Here is a 21,308-nt window from a genome sequence, read left to right as displayed (position 1 = left end):
AGTGGATGAGGAGCCCAATTCTTGCCCTGCAGATTTTCCCACAGAAGTGACAGGTGTAATCTTGGAGGAGACATAGTTGTTGGCTGGACTGTTGTGGCCTTTCTTTCCTCCTTTGTCACTTCTCTGTCTCATGAGCACGTCTGTTCTCCTCAAAGTGACTTCCCCCTGTGGCTTGGTGTATGGTGTGGTGCCACTGTGTTCTGTTCCGCGCCAAGTCCTCCCAGTCTTTTGGGTTGGTGTCTCCCTTTTTAAAATGTACTTTCAGTACGTCTTTGAAACGTTTCCACTGCCCTCGGCACAGCACACCCACTTCAAACTCAGGAAGAGACTTCCATAGGTGAATGATCAGAAGAACATGGGTATGTAAAGTAAAATTCCTAAATTCATATTTAGGCACCTCATTAATTAAGTAGCCTGATTTTCTAAAGTGCTGAGGACTAAGCAGCTCCCAGTAAAGCTAATGGGAGCACCTGGATGTTCAGCTCTTCTGAAAATCAGTTCACTTACTTGAGTGTTTAAAACTGAAGTGGAGACCATAACAAGCAAGAAAACAGTAAATAATTTCTCTTGCTATTCATCTCTTTTTCACCCATCCCACAAAAGAAAAAAATTACTGGACCAGCAGCCTTGTAATATTGCACCAAAAGCCATTTAGTAGAGATAAGCTGGTAAATAGAGTTGGTCCAAATATTCTTATTTTTCCCTTCTGCTCAGGAGAACTAGTTTGTCAGGGAAGAGGTCATCTAGCAACAAGTCAGCTGGTAGGGGTCTGTGATCACCTATGAAGCTGATCAGGGAGTCTCCTGACATAGGAGACTGGGAGGTTATAAAAGGGCAGAGCTGGTCTACGCTGTGTCTTTCGCCATTTTCACTAGCTCAAGCTGAAATTAACTGCTGCGGGAACCTGCTGCCTTCTTGAACACCAACAGTTCCCTAAGGGGAGGGTGAGTTAGAGTGAGAAGCATTATGCTCAGGGTGTTTGTTGTTTTCTAAATAATCTGTGCCCTCTTGGTGTTTTTTCTCTTACGGGCAATGATGTTGTAGAATACTGTGCAAAGTCTGTCATTTTTGAGACAAAAATAAAACTTAAACATAAAGAAAGGGACAGGGAGGGGCCAGAACACTGGATCACTCAGTTCAATGCTGTTTAGTAATAATAATGATAATTAATAATTAAGAATAAATAAAGCATACATAACTACAAATGTCCATTAAAAATGACAGCAGGAACAACAGCTACCAGAAGGCAATGAAATGTTGCTCTCCTGGAGAAGGGCAATTTGATCTATTTTAAAGAAAGTGCTGCTCCCTCATCCTGAGCAGACTCCAGAAGGGAGATTCAGGATTAATATTCTTCATTTCCTGTTCTAAATTGTTGTGTTGCACTGCTGTGTGCTGTCAAACATTTGCTTTTAACAAAAGTGCTGTCACTGATAGTAAAGGAGTGGCTCTATAACTCAAACCAGGAGATGCTGGAAATGCAAAATTTCTCACCCACTCCTACCTAATTATTGTTACACAGCAAGCTAAGGAATGCAAGTACCTATGGACCAGTCTGAGACCTGGGGGAGATTTCTAAATTTCCAAGTGAGATTGTGAGGATGCCTTATGCTTAGACAGAGGAGTCTCCACATCCATGTGATCTCCTAATCACTCCAGCCAAGCAAAGGGAGAGATATTTCTCTTTCCCTCTTTGTGTTTAACGGGCAAGATAAAGACAAGGATGAGGGCAAAACAAACAACAGGGAGCTGCAGGCACGGAAGACAGAGAGATTGAGACAAATGGAGACAAAGGAGAGAGAGTTCAGAGGACAAGAATTTCCTACCTGAACAAAGGTTCTTGTTCACACACAGCCCTTTCTCCTTCCTTCCTGTCATGTTTGTTTCCCTGGCCCCATCCCCAACATGAAGTCAATAGGATAATGTCATTCCCAATTCCTAATATGAGGTCTTTAGCTAGCAGTGATGTTTAAAAGCCTCAAATGATTATGTTATACATACCCTCACAAAGTTCCTCATATTGTTCTATCTTTTTTTCTGGCTTACATCCCAGTGCTTATAACCTGAACTGCACTCTGCTAGGAGATTGCTGTGTTTCTGACTACAAGGACAATGCTGCAAATCCAGCTTCTGTGAGAAAGTGAGGAGGGAGGCTAAAAAAGGGCAATAAATATCACCTTTCATGAAAGAATTACATCCCTCCTGCTATCCTGCCTATCTACATTGTGTGTCTCAAATTCAATTTGCTTCCAAACCAGGACAGTCCAAATATGAGGTCAGAAACCTTAAAATCTACCTCAGACATGTATTATACTGTAGTTCTTACCTCCAGATAACCCTCTGAGGAAGTCTTGCCAGGGCATATGCTAATTTATTTGCTATGTCTTCTGACAAATATTTCACTCCAGCTCCAAATGAGACAAGGACAAAGCCATTTTCATTAGCACCATTCACCCATGTTTGAAGATCCTGTGGAAACAAACATTTGCACGGAGCATCGTAAAACAAGCATCAGAATAAAATTACCATTGCATACTGGAAATTTGTCTGTCTGTCACTGCACAGCTTAGCAGTGCTTCACGAGGCATCTGAATTTTGGAAATTAGGTAGTATAATAACCAAGAGATTCAGACTACATAACTGATATTTTGAAAGTTATTAATATTAAATTTATCCCTAGTTTTGGGTTTAATTAAAGCCTTTATATTAACAGCCAATATAACGGGTCAAGAGATTCTTTCCTAATTTGTTAAGGTAACAAATATTGTTTACATATAGAAGCAGATTTGCATCTGATCTCAGATAGACAGGTATACATAGCTGTGTATTTTGAAAAATCAGCTCATGTGCCTGCCAATGTACAATAGCAAGGTATATGCAACATATGAATAAAGCTCTAAACTAAACTCCAGAATCTGAGGTTTGGCCGTAATCAAAGAAGGGAAGGAACTTTAAATAGAGGATTTTTTTTAAAGGTCAATGACGTTTTCTTAGGTTGTTATAAGTACAAAAGAGTAGAGACCTAGGGATTTGGAGAAACAGATAATTTCTTCTTATAAAACTGGAGTTAACAGTGCTGACAGGGCCAGCTCTAGGCACCAGCAAAACAAGCTGGTGCTTGGGGTGGCACATTTTTAGGGGTGGCATTCTGGTGCGGGCCATGCCGCCCCCAAAAATGTGCCCCGGCCGCCCTAACTCACCTCCGCTGCTGCCGCTCACGCGCCGCTGCTCGCCCTCCCTCCCAGGCTCTCAAATCTGGGAGGGAGGGGAGACCCCGAGCGGCCGCGGCGCGCGAAACAGCTGATTCGCGCGCCGCGGCCACTAGGGATCTCCCCCTCCCTCCCGGGTTTGAGAGCCTGGGAGGGAGGGGAGACCCTGAGTGGCCGTGGCACATGCGCTGCTTCTCCCTCTCCCTCCCTCCCTCCTAGGCTTGAGAGCCTGGGGGGAGGAGGCAGGGCTGGGGATTTGGGGAAGGGGCGGAGTTGAGGCGGGGCCGGGGGTGGGGTAAGAAAAAAACGGGGGTGGGAGGGGCGGCCGAAATTGATTTTGCTTGGGGCGGCAAAAATCCTAGAGCCGGCCCTGAGTGCTGAACAACAAAATGTTCACTTCACAAGCTATTTTATTTTTCGCAATCACTAGGAATAGCCAGATCCTAGGCTTAGATACTTCTTTACCTTTGAACTTCACTGAACGCCTCTTTAGTTTATTTAGATAGCCATGCGCAGCATTCCAAAGACATAAAATAACAATATTATAAAATAACACTGCCCCAAAACAAACAATCAAAACCTTCTACACAAGTTAAAAACCAAAGCTGAAATCTTGACACCATTGAAGTCAAAGGCAAACCCCCCCCATGGACTTCAGTTAAATCAGAATTTCACTATGAAGACTATATTAAAATATACAAATATACCAAAGGCAAATTTCTTCAGTTCTGTCACTAAAGTACATATATGATACAAGATATACAATATGCAAATAGTCAGTTTTCTTACACTGTACTCATATGTTTTACCACTGTTTGTTTAGTTCCTCTAACTGTTCTCTAAGCAGCAAGCCGCTTGCAATGGCATTTCTGCAGAACCCCTTCATGCAAAAACTATATCCACCTCTAACAAGCAATGTAACAGTGGAAGAGGTGAAAGTGCCCATACTTTTATCGCTTAGGAATGTAAGGGGTTTTCAGATTCATCCTGCAGTGCTAATAAACTAATAAAAGTTGTGAATCTGCAATGAATTACATGAGGAAATATGCTGTCAGATTAAAAAAAAAAATCAATCGTCCTAACACTATCTACTGAAAGAACAGTAGCACAGACTGGGATGCCTTCTCTAGTACATAGCATAATTAAAGCCTTGTAATTACTGTACTCCACAAGCACCCATTCATCTCCAGGTTAAGTCAGATTCTGCCCTTCAGAATTTCAGGGCACAGGGCTTCCAATAATGGAAAGTCACCTCTCCACCAAGGGATGCACAGATGATCTGCCCATCACCAAAAGCAGGTGGCACTGGCAGGGAAGAGGGCATGGACCAGTTGCCTGAGGGAATGATTCAGTACCTCCACTAATGAACCCAAGTTAAATCAGCCCTCCCCTAGGCATAGCAGTAGCTCATAAACCAGTGAGGTAATCTGTGCCCACTAGGCATTAGACATGCCTGTTTTACTGTGGGACATTCACCTGCCAACAGAGGAGAGGGATTTACATTTTGAAAATGTTTTAGGTAACAACACTGTCACATTCTCAGTCAGTGGAGAAGCCAGTCTCCACTAATTGTATCAAATAAACTCAATTTGCTGATAAAGAGAGGCAATTAGAGGAGGAGAGGGGAGAGAGAGGGAGAGAAAGAGAGAGAGAGAGAGAGAGAGAGAGAATGAACAATACAACACATGCTAATTTTTATTAAGACAAGGTCATTTTCCCTTTCCAAATGCATTGCAAGTATCTGTAATCTACTGTGTAAGGAGGCAAAGGTGACAGTACTTCCACAATCAGCAGAACTTTATGGCACTGACTGGAACTTTCAATGGTTATATTTGCAAAGCAGCATCAAACCTTTTATGAAAGGTAGTATTTCAGTGGCTAATAAGTTTATTGGATACTACATGAAATGTTAACTGCTACTTTTCAAATATAATATATTACTATAGAAGCATGTGACAGAAAATACTACTGATATTAAAGAAGAGCCTGCAATAGAATGTTCCCCAAGCAATTCATCATAATGGATATCAGAATGGTTCCAGGATTCATCAGTCACTTATTGGAAAGGATATAATCATAAGAAAAACAGCAACAGTATGAATGTTTATTTTCACCAACAAGTAAGGTGAAACCATGGCTCTACTGAATTCAATGTGAGGTTTGCCATTGGCTTCAATAGAGTCAAGATTGCACTCTTAGTTTTTAATACAATAGGCAAAAGCCTGTTAGCAGCTTCAGGTAATTAATATTAAAAAAGTAATTTTAAAATACAACTGGTGTGTGGTGTCACAGAAACAGTCAGATTTTTTTGGATGGAATTTTGTGCAGAAAGTCTTCCAGAGTTCAGAACTGGACACATTCCCTTCCAGAACACAAAAGTGATATTAAGTAATTTATCCTGTTCTTGTTATAGTCAGCAGAAAACTTATAATAAGGTCAAGCTGGTGTTTGTATAAACAAAAGGAAGGAAGCACAGGAAAATTCCTCATTGATTGATCCCGGGTTTTGATGCAGGGTGTAAAATAATCAATTGAAATGTACAGTATTAGTTTTCACTGAAATTCCACAGTAAGAGTCTTTTTTCTTCCATTACAGGTCATCTGCCTATTTATTGTAACAGTTAAACTACAAAAAAAAGAGACAGCAAAATTTGAACCCCTCCGTTGACTTTGTTGAAATAAAGTTTATATAACCCCAAGCCAGCAGATAAAACTTCCCAAGAATACTGTGATAGCAAAGCCCTGCAGAGTCAGAGTAAAAATATCTCTGTAGATCAGAAAAAGAAGAGTTGCTAGCTAAACAGAAATCCAAAACAATCACCAGAACAATGTCATCAGGATATCACGAAAAGGTAGATAAGACCAGGAGGCCAGTGTGCTAAATAGACTTGCCTTTTGCTTTTGGAAACACAAACTCAAATTCTATTTAGATCCTAACTGATGTCAGGCAGTGCTATAAATTGATACCGATGCCTTATAGATATCCTAGTCTTCGGAATGCTATTTAATTTCTTGGAACCGTGATTCATTGCTATTTTCATTAGACTTATTATAAGGCCCACAATTACAATTCCCACACAGCAATAGGAAATGGGCATGAGAATTGAGTAAAAGGAAAATTAAATGGACTGTTAACACTGTGCAGCTTGTTCTGTCAACAGCAGCCCAAACAGTATAAATATAATTTACTAACATATTAGGACATAACACCACAAAAACTAACATCCAATAAAATACAGCACGTGTACCAGTGGCCAGTGAACTGCCTCCTGCTACACAATGCAAAAAGGATTTCCATTTTCTGAAGAATGCCTGTTTAAGTCACATCTTGCCACTTAACCATATTTTTTCCCTTGCCTTCCTGATTCTTTTTTGTTTGGGGGTTTGCATTCCTTCTGTGACTGTAACTGTATCCTTAGCTGAGTGTAAGACTTTTAATTTCTATACTTTGATCTTTTTGACTACTTTCCTCATTTTTTGGAAGCCCTTCTTTTTAATCTTTAGTGTTGCAGAGCTAATTTTTGGTATAATTCTTCCCTTGAAAATGTTGAACGTAATTAAATTGTGGTAATTTTTATATAATGGCTCAATTTAACCATTTCCTGTGTGTTGTTTAGGGCATAACTGAGAATAGCCTCTCCTTCTTGTGTGTTCTAGAACAAGCTGTTCCAGAAACAGTAATGTGAGGTGTTGTGTAAGGTGCATCTTTAAACCTGTCCAATTATGACATATGACTAGTTGATATATTGTTAGTTGAAGTCATCCATTGTTATTGTTTTAAAAGACTTAGAGGTCTCTTTGACTTCCCTTGAGATTGTGCACTGTGGTGGAAAAATTAACCACACGTTGTGTTTGGATCCGAACAGCCTGAGGCCCACTTTATTACAAGCATGCAGGGAGACACAGCCAGCCTAGCTGGTCTGTCTAACAAAGGAACACAAAAACGTATATAGCTTAAAACCACATTTAGTCAAACACACTTTTCATTTGTAACATCCTTTTAAACAGAAAACCAGCTCCTTATTAGGAATACAAAAGCAATAAGATTTCCTGTTATTCACAGGTGTTTCTCTAGCAAACTTTTCCTGTTATTCACAGGTTATACTTTTGCGGTTAAGGCTTCTAGCGATTACAGTTACATTTCACAAGACTGACATTTTTCATTCTCTCTTTCCTCCTGCCCCTTGTACACAGTTATTTTAATTAAAATTATCCTGGTCAAAGTTTGGGCCTACTTAATTTTCCCTTAAAGCACTCAGTTGGCCTTTTTCTGATCAGGAGGCCAGTGATATAACTCTATTAGTATATATGTATTCTTATAATTGGGATTTTTCTAAGTATCCAAAGTACAAGACAGCAAGTCAGAGGCTCTCAGTTCCATTTTTACCTTAGCTGCTAATTTAAACTCTTTACGCCTCAGTTTCACCATAGAGAAAATGGACATAAAAATACCAACTTTACAAAGATGTTTTGAGGTTTTATTAATTAATTAATTAACATCTGAAAAGCACTTTGAGATCTCATGAAAGGCACTAGAGAAATGCAAAGTATTATGCTCAGAACTAGAGAGAAAGAGAGAGACCACAAGAACTTTGCATTGCTTATACTTATTACCTACGAAATTCACGGCTCATTTTGGTCAATTTCATGGTCATTGGATTTTAAAAATTGTAAATTTCATAATTTCAGATGTTTAAATTAAAATTTCACAATGTTGTAATTGTAGGGGTCCTGACCCAAAAAGGAGTTGTGGGGAGGTCACGAGGTTATTGTCGGGGGAGGGAGGGTTGCGGTACTGCTACCCTTACTTCTGCACTGCTGGCTGGTAGCCCAGCTCTGAAGGCAGAGCTGCTGCCAGCAGCAGCACAGAGGTAAGGATGGTATGGTATTGCCACCCTTCTGCACTGCTGCCTTCAGAGCTGAACCCTTTGTCAGCAGCCACCACTCCCTGGCCACCCAGGCAGCAGCGCAGAAGTAAGGGTGGCATGGTATGGTATTGCCACCCTTACTTCTGCGCGGCTGCTGCTGGTAGGGCACTGCCTTCAGAACGAGTCACCCAGCCAACAGCTTCCAGTCTCCAGCTGCCCAGGTCTGAGAAACGCTGGTCTCCCCTGTGAAATCTATATACTATATGGTAAAAGCACACAAAACACCAGATTTCATAGTCCATGACATGTTTTTCATTGCCGTTAATTTGGTAGGGCCCTACTTATACAGTGTCAACCATATCTCCACGAAAGCTTATGCTCTAATAAATTTGTTAGTCTCTAAGGTGCCACAAGTACTCCTGTTCTTCTTTTTGCATATCTCCATAGTCTTTGATTTAGATGTTACAACTAGGCAACCTTGTGCTTCTCCCCTTCAATCCAATGTCATTACACAAGCAGAAGAGGATGGTGTGTGACACGGACACTGGCACGGAGTGTTTACTTTAACTGATCTCAAGCAACAGAATTCCAAACATGGCAGGCTTCCCTTGTAACAAAGATAACAAACACCATAGCTGGCACTATTGCTCAATTATTTTTCTCTTCCAGCAACGGGAAGTCATATCCTTGAGAGAAATCCTGAAAAGTTTATCTTCTGTAATTAAGGAGCTTCAAAGTAAATGAAAGAAACATTAACAGTAGCTTAGACAGCAGTATCTATGCTAGGCTGAATTAGACAGCTGGTTCCTATTGGACAGGATGCATGACTTCCAATATGTGAACAGCAGTGAACAGCTATGGTGTTTGTTACAAGGTAAACCAAAGGTAAGTCCAACGAGACAAGACAGATAATACAAGTGGTGTTAGATACAAACAAAAATTAACATTTGTCTTGTCTACTTGGGCTTTAAGCAATTCAGCACAGGGACTGTCTTTCTAAAATTTTGTACAGCATCTAACTCATTATATGGCTGCTTTGTCTTTTATTCTGTTTAAGGCCTGATCCAACTACTACTTAATGCAGTGAAAAGGCTCCCACTGATTTCACTGGAAACTTGGTTGGTCCCCTAAGATGCCAAATAATAATGAAAAATCTTATTCTTTTAGGAATAGCTCTAAGGGGCTGCTCTTACCTGTGCCAGCCCAGGAGAGGTCCAGGTGACCCTGAACCAGGTGAGCCTGAATCCTGGTTTCTGAATTCAGATTTACCTTAATACCATTTGTTTAAGGCTTACATAGGCTTCTAGCTAAGGAACATAATCAGGGGTATTGCTGTCCTACTTTCCTGGACTGCAACCCTCCCTTTCAGCACAGGCTGGTGCTGAAAATTAGAAGTGCTGTGCATGGGTTGCAGATAATAGAACAGATAAATTGTGTTCTTAGATACTAAACTGTTCAGTGAAGGGACTGTGTCCTTAAATCTGTTTGCATAGCACTATGGGGCCTTAACCTTCACAGGGGCCTCTGGGCACTACTGTCATATAAATATTATGTAAAAATAATAATCAGAAGGTACATGGGCTGAAGAAATGCAGAACCGGAATTTACACACACTGCTTGCAAAGTTTATAAATTGCAATAGCTTTCCCCTAGATTTTCTTTTTTTTTTTTAAATACATATAATCCTTTCCCATTATCTCTTTAGTATTTTTATTAAAAAAGTAGGAAATTAAATCCAAACAACTAGTGTTAACCATTAAGGTTACAAAATGAAGCATGCAAATCAGTTATGAATGTTTACTAAATATTAACAGAGCCACACTGCACAAATGTAGTATTTTCTATAACTCTGTTATTAATTAGGGTTACCATATGTCCGGTTTTTCCCGGACATGTCCAGCTTTTTGGTAATCAAACCCCCGTCCGGGGGGAATTTCCAAAAAGCCGAACATGCCTGGGAAAAATACTCCCTGGCTTACCTTAGAGCGGGCGCCGGGGGCTGCTGTGCTCCCTGACTCCTGGGCTCTGTAAGAGCCAAGCTGCCCGAGTGCTACCGGCTTCGGGCAGCCCCCATGCCTCCGGACCCGGTCCTGGTCCACCAGCCGGACACTTCCCCTCCCGGGCTCCGGGGGCGCAGGGTCCAGAGGCATGGGGGCTGCCCGAAGCCGGTAGTGCTCGGGCAGCTCAGCTCTTACAGATCCCAGGAGTTTAGGGAGCACAGCAGCCGCTGGAGCCCGGGAGGGGAAGTGCCTAGCCGGGGGCACAGGGTCTGGAGGCATGGGGGCTGCCCGAAGCCTGAGCGCTACCTGCTTCATGGTTTGCTGGGCAGCCTCCAGACCCTGCGCCCCCAGCAAGGTCACAGGGTCTGGGGGCTGCCCGGCAAACCGTGAAGCCGGTAGCGCTCGGGCAGCCCTTTTTGTGTGGCTGGGAGGGAGGAGGGGGAATGCGGGCGCTCAGGGGAGGGGGCGGAGTTAGGGTGGGGACTTTGGGGAAGGGCCGGGGGTGGGAAAGGGGCGGGGCCGGGGCCCTGTGTAGTGTCCTCTTTTTTATTTTTAAAATATGCTAACCCTATTATTAATGCATATTATAAAATATATAAGATGTGCAACTTAACACTTAGAATTTGAAAAAACAGAATATGAACTGAGCCCTTAGAATATGACAAACAGTTCTTTACCAACATAATTACTGTGACACTGCAGTCACAGCCTTATCTTTAGAAATTTTCTCTTTTGAGTTCTTGATCTTGCACCCCTAACACAAGTCTCATGCAAGATTACTAGAGTAAAATACAAATACTGAGCTGGATCTTGTCAAACCTTCGTCACCCAAGTAATCCCAGTTGAATAACTTGCATACTTAAGGCTGCAGCATCAGTGCCACTATTTTATTGATACACCCACTTTTGTCATTAATGTAAACTTGCAGTCCCATCCCTATGCCATCTATGCACTTACGAATATGCTTTGCGGGGCTGGTTATAGACCTGGACACAGAAATGCCTCTATTGTGTGTTTTTCCTTCCATGATTCTATATGTTTGTTTAATAAAAACAGAAATATTTGTGAACATTAAACGGTAATGACATGTTACCAAACAGGAAAATTCACTGTTACAAAACCAGTATTTCTTCTCCTAAGATATATACATTATTTCTCAAAGTGCTTTCTTGCTTTTCACCCTGCAACCAGAGAGAGAAATGCCCTGAATGAAAACCTGACCCCCCTGAAGTCAATGGCAAAACTCCCATTGACTTCAGTGCGGCCATGATTTCATTCTGTTTCCAAGTTCAGTTAGCTCTGCCTGATCCCTGACCTGGTTTGTCCGCCATTAAAGTCTGCAACCATTTTTTACCTTGTCCTCATTTTGTCAATTTCCAGAGGGTCTCACACAACTGGACAGAAACAGCAAGTGAAGCCAATTTCCCTACACTATCCCTGAAGCCCTGTCTCTCTCCAGCTACAGTTTCTCCACATTTCACTGATCAGTCTTGTCTGGTAAAGAGATGATAAATGATAAAACTCTTTCTGATATTCTCTAAGAGGAAACTCAGATTACCAACCCCAAGAGCACATTGTAAAGGGCTGTATATGCCTTTTACCTAATAAATCCTAAGCCATTACACAAAAAAATGTTCTTTGGCTTTTGGCAAAACTTTTCCACTGGGAGGTATTTTCTGGTGGCTTACAGCTCCTGCTCTTTGCTTCTTTCCACTAACACCACCAGCACTTCCAGGATGTCTCAACTACTTTTCTACCTAGTGCCATCATTTTTTTTTTTTTTTGGTATATGCATGGGTCCCAACACTTTTTAATGGGCAGTGACTCCCCTCCTGTGTCAGTCCAGCCTGCAGGTCTCAGTTGCTGCTCTCCAAGTTTCCTCCTAATTTTGTGAAGTTGCAGGCAGTCTAAGAGCAGGTCTACAGCGGCGCAGTATCTCCCATCGGCGTAGTTAATCCACCTCCCATGAGAGGCAGTAGCTATGTTGATGAGAGAAGCACTCCCATCGACATAGCACTCGCTACACTGGGAGTTAGGTCGGTATAACTGTGTCACTCATGGGTTCACACCCATGAGTGATGTAGTTATACCGATGTAAGTTTATAGTATCAGAGGGGTAGCCGTGTTAGTCTGGATCTGTAAAAAGTGACACAGAATCCTGTGGCACCTTATAGACTAACAGACGTATTGGAGCATAAGCTTTCGTGGGTGAATACAGCTTTCGTCAGACGCATGGCAAGTTTATAGTGTAAACCTGGCCTAAGAGTCTTAAATCGCTGACATTTAGCCAGAGTGAGTCACTGGACCAGTGTTTCTGCAAATACTTAGCCCTGGTCTACACTACAGAGTTAGGTCAATGCAAGGCAGCTTATGTCAACCTAACTCTGTAAGTGTCTACACTAAAATTTTGCTCCACTGATGTAACTCGCCCGCTGCATAACTCCACTACCACGAGAGGCATAGAGTCAGTGTGGACATATTTAGGTCGATGCATTGCCAGTGTAGACAATGTCGACTGTTGCTGGCTTTCGGAAGCCATCCCACAATTCCCCACACTGACAATTCAGTTGGTGCAAGGACACCTGATGAGGACATGCTCCGCCAACACAAGGAACAAAGTGCACACATGCACAAGTGATGTAATTACTATGGCAGCTGTATGCTGATATAAGTTAGGATGACTTAATTTTGTAGTGTAGACATGTCTTTAGTTCCTGGCTTTCAAAATCCATTCAGGGTGGATCAGCATACTCCCCCTCCCTCCCCCCCATCCCCTTATCCAGTTTAAATGGTATTCATGTTGTCCTAAGCTATTGTAAATTCAGTGATCTGAGTGCTCAATCTAGGTAGTGCAGGAACTATTTTAGGTCAGGGAAATGTGATGCATTTTCTTCTCTGTACTCTTCAGAGTTTCCTTGATATCAGTTCAGACATCCTCCAAACAAATTGCATTCCTTTGTCTGCTTTAATTCAACTCAGAAACATTCTTGAAGGGTCCTGTCTACAGTCCTCTTTACTCCAAAGCGATTGCTTTATGGGCATGAGGTCATGATAATATCCAGTCAGCAGAAATTGTTTACATACAAATCTGCTTCCAGAAACCCTCATCCCATTCAGTTTGTAACGAAAAAGCCTCTGCAATACCTTTTAAGATTTTAAGCTCAGTATTTTTCTACTACATTTTAAGTTTATTTATATTACAGATGGTCAAATAATGAAATAAAGTTTAGTATACAATAAAAAAAGGCAAAACATGCGTACACACACAAATCCCAACGAATTAGTCAACCGACTCTAATAAACATCAACTTCTTTCATTTTATTATTTATTATGCCCAATGGTTTGTCAATCCCTACAAGTTATGGGTGCAGTGTATCATAAAGTAATACTCGAATTTTCACCCCTTTTGGGATTTGACATAGAAGACAGATAGAGAAAGATATTATTTCATTGCCATTCACTTGCCCCCCCACCCCCACTGTTTGATAGTGCAATAATAATAGTGGTGACTTTTTGTCCACATCTGCAATGTACTATCAGCTGTTTGTATATACTTATATTTATTTTAACTTGAGATTTCTTATGCATTAAAATATCAACATCTTCTTAAAAAAAACTCTAAAGACTGCACAATTCCTTTCATAAACAAGTGCGGTACATCCCCAATGGAACATGCCCTTTGGGTGCACTTGATTACTTTTTAAAGAACAAAACAAACAAAAAATCCGATCAATGTATTTAAAAAGTTTTTGATTGTTATCCTTATCAAATGATTTCTCATCCTTGGAAAAACAGACATACAGAGCTATTTGTGCAGTTAGTGTTTTCTCAGCATCTTTATGGCAGAATCATGGTCGTTATTTCATGTTTATGGTATAACATAACACATTTTACAAGCACATAAAAGCACGCATATACTAAAGTAACGGCACTTTGTACAATAGACACACAGAGAGCTACATAGAGAATGGACATGCCAGGATCCTAATTCTAGTTATTCTCTCACTCTCTTTTCACATTTTTCTCCTGACATGAACAATGACTGTTCCAGGAGGCTGAAGTGGAGGAAAAGAGCAGCATTCCCTATTCATCACATACATACTTGGCTCTTTTCAGCACTCGCTTATTCCTGCTTCTCCCACACAAAGAGTCTTAGAGCTAGGCTGCAAATCACATGATATTTTTACATCAAGATAGACATCTGCAGTGACAGTTACAATAGCTCCAGTCCCAAAGAGTGCTGTAAAAACAAGCTTTGTAAAGTAGGTTAGTGGAGGAAGCTGATAGGGACAGGGGAGAGGTATCCATGTTTCCATATAGATTCATATTTTGTTCATGGCAATTATGTTTATATTTTCTTATTATTTATGGTAGAATCTACCTAAGCTTTATAAGGAGAAAGCAAAAGTGTGTTGGGAAGGAAATGTTTGTTCCTTTTTCAATCTGTTTGTCTGGCATATGCAGTGACTGAATAGATCTGGTACTCTATGGTACTGGAAATAAACAGAAAACAAGTGCGAAGAGCATATTGGCAGCTATTTGAAAACTGTATGCCACTAACATTTGAAATCATGACATCTGTCATGCAGTAACATAACATGGATGGAACAAATCTTTTAAAAAGCATGGGCAGTCAAAGACTGACCCACAGCCCACTAAAATCAACAGAAAGACTCCCACTGACTTCACTGGGGTTTGGAGAAGGTCCTCAATGACAAAAAAAGCAAACACTTTTTGCTATTTTGCCTGATGGTACTGTGCAAGTTCAGTACTATTCTAAAAAGAATCTTCTCATAGTATCATATGAAAAATATGAATAACTGAAACTCATGTTTTTTCTGGTTTGCACACGCACGGCCGGCTCTAGGCACCAGCGTTCCAAGCATGTGCCTGGAAGCGGCACTTTTCAAGGCGTGGCACTCCAGCTTTTTTTTTTTTTTTTTGGCTTCGGCAGCAAAAAACCTGGAGCCGGCCCTGTGCACACAATGATTTTTCAAGTTCTTTACATCCCTTTCCAATATATAAATAAAACCATATCTCTTGTACTACTAAAGTACACATTCTACACACCGAACACTTTACACAATGCTACTGGAAGATCACACTAAACTTTGCCATGTGGAAAAGCAAGCATTCAGTTACACTTAGATTACACAGTAATAATGAACAATGAAAACCCCTTTCTTCAGTCCATACATATATTATCCGGAGGACTTTCTCTTTCCCTGGCTTTGGTTCCAGTCACCTCTCCATTCACCAAGATTTCAACATTCTGGAAACTCCATCCACCAAGACATTCCCACAATTACAATCAGTTGGGGTTAAATCCTTCATGGAGTAATTATCTCTCTCCAGAACTGACACGTAGATCACATATTACCTCTTCCTGAACAATGAGGAAGACTATTATCAGCCTAACTTTCTGGCACTTTCTCCTGGATGTCTCACAGACAAATTACCGTATATACTCGTTCATAAGCTGAATTTTTTTAGTAAAAAAGGGAAGCACCAGAGACGGGGGTCGGCTTATGAACGGGTATAGAGAGGGAGAGGTGGGACACAGCCCCTCCCCCAACAGAGGAAGCAAGGAGAGGCAGCACAGCCAGAAGGGAAGAGGCAGGGCCAGAGTCCCTCTGCTTCTGGCCATGCTGCTCTCCCCCCAGCCTCCAAAGCAGCTGCAGCCCCAGGGCTGGCAGGCTGTAGCCATTCCACTCTGCCCCGCCCCCCAGAGTAGGCTGTGGCCGCACCGCCCGGACGCCGAAGCACGCTGCGGCCATGCCTCCTGGCCCCGCCCGCTGGAACATGCTGCGGCAGTGCCTCCTGGCCCAGCCCGCTGGAACATGCTGCGGCCGTGCCTCCTGGCCCAGCCCGCTGGAACATTCTGCGGCCGTGCCTCCTGGCCCAGCCCGCTGGAACATGCTGCGGCCGCGCCGCCTGGTCTGGCCCACCGGAGGAGGCTGCGGCTGCGCTGCCCAGCCTGCCAGAGCAGTTCCAGCCAGGCAAGAGACATCCTCCCCTGGCCCTCCCCAGATAAGGTGGGAAGGGATGGGATGGAGAGAGAGGGGGGTCCCGGGCTAGGGGTGGGGTCATGTGGGGGGTGGTCACACGGGTTACTCCCCTGACTCCCAGCTTCTCCCCCCCAAAAAATTTCCCCACCAGTTGCTGTTCTGGCCCGTCAGGGTAAGCAGTTGGGGCACCGGGACACTTTTGTCTACTTAGGTTTACCTCCATGCCTGCAGATGCTTGAGGTAAACAAACCATCTCGGCCCACCAGCGGCTTATCCTGATGTCCCGGGAGCCAAAGTTTGCTGACCTCTGAATTATAGGGTCGGCTTATGAACGGGTTATAAAAATTTTCCATTTTTATTTATCCATCTTGGGGGCATCAGCTTATAAGTGAACTGGCTTATGATCGAGTATATACGGTAAGCTAAATACAAGTTACTTATTTACCTTCCTCAACTCTCCCATTTACCCGCTTCTTTAACACAATTCACACCACCGCTCACTTACCCAGTCTTGCAACTTGAAGGAAATCTTTGACTCCTCCCTGACTTCATGCCATCACCTCAAAATCTTGCAGTTCTTTCCCTGACAACAGATCAAAAATCCATCCATTCTTCTCTGTCCTGGAAACTAAACACTTGTTCATGACTTGGTCCATTACCAAAACTACTTCCTCTCTGTCTTTCTGTGAGTGGAGATGAGCCTCCCTGCCGAGTGGCTACAGTCTGCAGCACCACTTAGTGGTAATGGGGTAGGGTAGGGGAATGCAAGCCCTCCCATTCCATTGGTTTTCAACCCACGGACCCTCTTGAGCACCATAATGCAGGATTCCACTACCTGCAATCCAGCTAACAATCTTCCCGGGCCTCTTCCTACTGTTCTATCTCTCTCCTTAAGGCATGTCATGGCAGTTGTCCATGGCGATCTGGAATTGAGTCAGCAGAGGGGTGTGTGATCCATAATCAAGAGGAAGGTGTTTCCTAGTAGGTAATACCATAATACTACCCCTAGCCCTACACTGGAAGCATTGGTGTAGAATATGAACCATCCTGTGAAGTCATGGTGGAAGAAGACTAGTTCACTGCCCAGGAGATCTTTCAAGGTCCTGAAGACTTAATCGCCAACTTCAGACTAGGCAACCTTCTTGGGGCTACAGTTCTTCAGCAGGTCAGTGACAGGCGTGGCTATCATGGTAAAGCTGGGTATGAACCATCTATAATAGCCAGCCAGACCCAGAAATTGTGTAACTTGCCTCTTTGTTGATGGGATAGGGCAGTCTGTCAAGGCCTGGACGTTCCTGATTAAAGGCCTAAGTTTGCCCCTTTCAATGGTCTTCCCAGATACATCAACTCATGAAACCCCAATCTGCACTTGTCTGGGTTCACCATGAGGCTGGAAACCTCCAGATCCTGTAAGACTGTCACTGTATGATCAAGGTATGTCTCCCAATAACCACTGTAAATGATTATATCATCTAGGTAGGCTACTGCATACTGGCTGTGCAGTTACAGGATTGTGTCCTCAACTTTTGGAAGGTGGCTGCAGCCCTGTGAAGGCTGAAGGGCATAGTCTTGAAGTGGTACAGGCCAAAAGGTGTTGCAAAGAACATTTTCACTCAAGACCCCTTGTTAGAGGAATCTGCCAGTAGCCTTTGGTCAGATCTGGGGTTGAGATGTATTGTTGTGGCCGTGAATCACTCTAACAACTAATTGACTCGGAGCATGGAATATGCATCAAATGTCAATGGGGGAGGCAACAAATGTGGATATCACATTTACCTTCCTAAAGTCTATACAAAACAGAGTCATTCTGTCTGTCTTGGACACTAGGACAGTGGGGCTCTGCCAACCATTGTGAGATTCCTCTATCACCCTAAGGTCCAACATTGCCTCTAGCACCTGATGTACAGTGTCTCACATTTTCCTGGGCAGGGGATGGTGGCTTTCCCAGACCTTCACTTCACTAACTTCAGTAAATACTTCCTTAGTATAATACATGAGTTAGTTTTAAATACAAAAACAGGTTTTGATAAACTTATTTTTTTCCTTATGTTGTCCAGCACATTTAAGTCATTTTTTTTACTAATAAAAACAATTTTAAAATGCTGGGTTTGTACATTTTTAATTGAATTTTACACTCTGTCTAAATGCAGTTTGAAACTAATATTAAGTAAAAATTATCTTCTAATAAATAAGAAATGCATTATTGACCATTTTCTAACATAATAGATGTAAAAATTAAGAGTGTACATAAATATAAGTTAAACTCTAGGATTGCCTAAACAAATACCTATATAGTGTATCCTACTAATTAGCAAAAAGAAATATCAAATTTAGTATAAAAAATATATTTGATTGCATATCAACATGTTTTTATGGTTATCAGCTAATGAGACTGAACCTTTATTTAGAAAAATAACTACAAATTAAAAATGCAAAACTAGATTTAAAATCAATTACTTAAATCAAGGTGTCCTGCTTGCTGATTAAAATCAGTGATTTATCCTGGTATCCCATGTTTCAAAGGAGATATTAGCTCCAGCAGAAGCCAGATATGTTTTTTTAATTAATTTCCTCAAGGTTCACATATATTCTCTTCAAAGAGACTGTCTAGGCAATCCTCTCCTTTCCCTATATGAGTAGTATTTATTGTAGCCAGCGTTTCATAAAGGAGCAGATATTATGACCTTGCTTTGCTCTTTTTTATATTTGTCGATGAGGAATAGTTTCTACACAAGACTATATTATTGAAGACTGAGGAGTTTAAGTGTGTAATATTCTTTTATTAAAGTTCTGTCTGTGTTTGTACACTTGGAATAAGCACTTATGGCTCCAGCCATTATTATTATATGGAAAAAAATCTTTTTTATCATTCACAGACAAAAATGGTATTGTGCTGACACTACTGTGTGAGCTTTGTTCAGTTTGATTTTCTAATTAGCTATTCTTAGCTGGTTTAAATATTAAATGCACAGCTGTGACTATGGGGTAAGGTCCCAGCTGGCAGTAACCAGTAGTGCCTAATACTGAGCTTTGTTTCAAATAAACAAAGTTCACATATGCAAACATAACTGAGTTTAAATATCAGAAACTTTCCCTGTTCAGTTCGTAGATTCAAATGTGTAATAGCATCAATGTCTGCTCTCTGAATATGGCTGTGGACAATCATTCTTTAATGGAAACACATACACGCTACGTGATATTTTATATAATTTTTAAATGCTGAAATATTGTTTACAGCAGAGGGGAAAAAACAGATTTAATTTAGAAAGTACAATTAAAGTAATTTTCAGTAACAAGTTGTCAATTAATCTATAGTTATTTTATTTTTATCAATTCCTAAGCAAAGAACAGCTAGCACAATGGAGGAGGAGGGGCTACAGTAATACAAATAAGGAATAATAATAAAGAAGCATGAAGATGGCTGTATTTTTTTTTATTATTATTATTTTCTAGTTTCCTAACTTTCCTGGTGTATTCTAAATCAGAGAAGCTTGTATTTGTTTAAATGCTGCACTGTGAAATGCAAGTTTTTCCACTGGGTTCCGGGTGTTGCTGAACAAAACTGGGCCCTATTGTGTAAGCCAAAAGAGGAAACCATTCCTGATTCAAAATAAGCAACAGCTACAAACAGAATAGTGGCTAAGGGTTCAGAGAGTGTTCAGGAAAGTGTTATGATTTCAAGCACATTACATACTCAGAGGTGGTATATCATTTGAGTATGGGAGGAAGGGTGGCATTATTCCATATTTTGTCATTGTGAGGTGAGATGTGGAAAGGAGAAAATGGTGTGTGTATATGGTAACTATGGTCAACGTATGAATTTCTCTATACATCCAAATCATCCGTCTATCCTATTTTGATGATGTCTCCCACCAGAGATCTTCAGAGGCCAGCATTTTGGGCACTTCTGTCCCACTATAGATGCACACAAAATACAGCAGTAGAAGAGTACAACAAGGATATATGTCTGCTGTTCTGCCTCTTGTTCCCTTGTGCTACTTAATTTTTAAGCAGCAATGAAATGAATACAGTCTGCTTTCTTTTTTTATTTAATTCTTGCCATTCAAGTTCCTCCAGGTCACCCTATTTCCCAGGAGGATATACTCTCGTCCCAATTAATTTCATAAAGTAAGTTGAACTCTGGAACCTTTCATCTTTTCATCTATTTAATCAGTCTTAAACAAAAACTGAAACCACTTTTCTGGGTGTACTTTCTATTTTATAAGTCCATGTGCAGAAACCAACAAGGCCCTACCCTTGGATGCTATTCTTCATTGATTACTCAGTACTAACTTGTTTAGACCCTGAATTGCACCAGTTTTTCCTCTTTTCATCCCTCTTTCCCATTCCCTTTTCTCACAAGCACCTCACTGCCTTCACCCAGCCTGTACAGCTCCTAAAAATAAAACCAAGGACCAAAAGAATTTATGTTTTTACAGTATCACTGAATGTGTTTCTCTCAACAAGAATCTCACGTGACCGACTACCCTGCAGGTTCTGGTGCTACTCTTGGACAAGAAAGGAGACACCATTAAGATGCCATTAATTCCTATCCTGTCAGTAGAATTTATAATTAAATGCAAAAAATAATGTTAAAATGACATTAAACTTCCAACTTGACACAAAAAAAGAACTCAGCTAAACCTTCTACAGTACCCTTAACTCATGACCTGTTGTTCACTGTAATTCATGTGAGGTGTAAAAAGTCAGTGTTCTGAAAGCCATTCATTAGGCACACATTCAGGGAGCACCAGATTGGAGTCCTCTTGTCTTCTACAAATCTAAGACAAGTCATACGTAACATTATGCTGACATCCATTTTGAAAATGGTTTGAGACAAGTGTTAGATGTTCAAAGAAAATGTTATTTGTACGGACTTCTGTGAGTACTTATATTTTATCTAATAATGAAGTTGGAGGTGCAGTACCTCTTTAGAAATACTGGGTGAAATCCTGTACTGACTGAAGAAAATAGGAATTTTAATATGGCCAGGATTTCACCCACTATATTATCAGCGGTTCTCAAACTATGGGGCAGGCCTTCCAAGGGTGATGCGGGAATGTGTCAAGGGAGGTGCAAGCTGTGTGCTTTTTTTTTTTTTTTTTTTTTTTTTTTTAAGACCTCTGGCTGTCAGCCCTGGGTGGCTGGGGCTCGTGCAGAAGGGCCATGCACACCCCAGAGGTGGGGATTAAAGGGGACAGCTGGAGCCACGCCACCCTGGGG

General features: G+C 41.4%; 1 protein-coding gene across 4 annotated transcripts in view; it reads right to left on the bottom strand.

Annotated features, from left to right (window-relative positions):
* The window catches only part of UGT8 (UDP glycosyltransferase 8), a 72,787-nt gene that overhangs the window by 12,652 nt on the left and 38,827 nt on the right, over positions 1 to 21,308 (bottom strand). For all 4 annotated transcript variants that reach the window (XM_054031137.1, XM_054031140.1, XM_054031138.1 and 1 more), the window contains exon 3: positions 2,327 to 2,469. In XM_054031137.1, coding sequence (XP_053887112.1) covers positions 2,327 to 2,469 — 143 coding nt within the window. The remainder of the gene's footprint in view (positions 1 to 2,326; positions 2,470 to 21,308) is intronic.

Source organism: Malaclemys terrapin, chromosome 5 (genome assembly GCF_027887155.1).
Source record: "Malaclemys terrapin pileata isolate rMalTer1 chromosome 5, rMalTer1.hap1, whole genome shotgun sequence".
NCBI lineage: Eukaryota > Metazoa > Chordata > Testudines > Emydidae > Malaclemys > Malaclemys terrapin.
The sequence above is the reverse complement of the archived record's forward strand: the minus strand, read 5'-3'. Positions and strand labels throughout refer to the sequence as shown.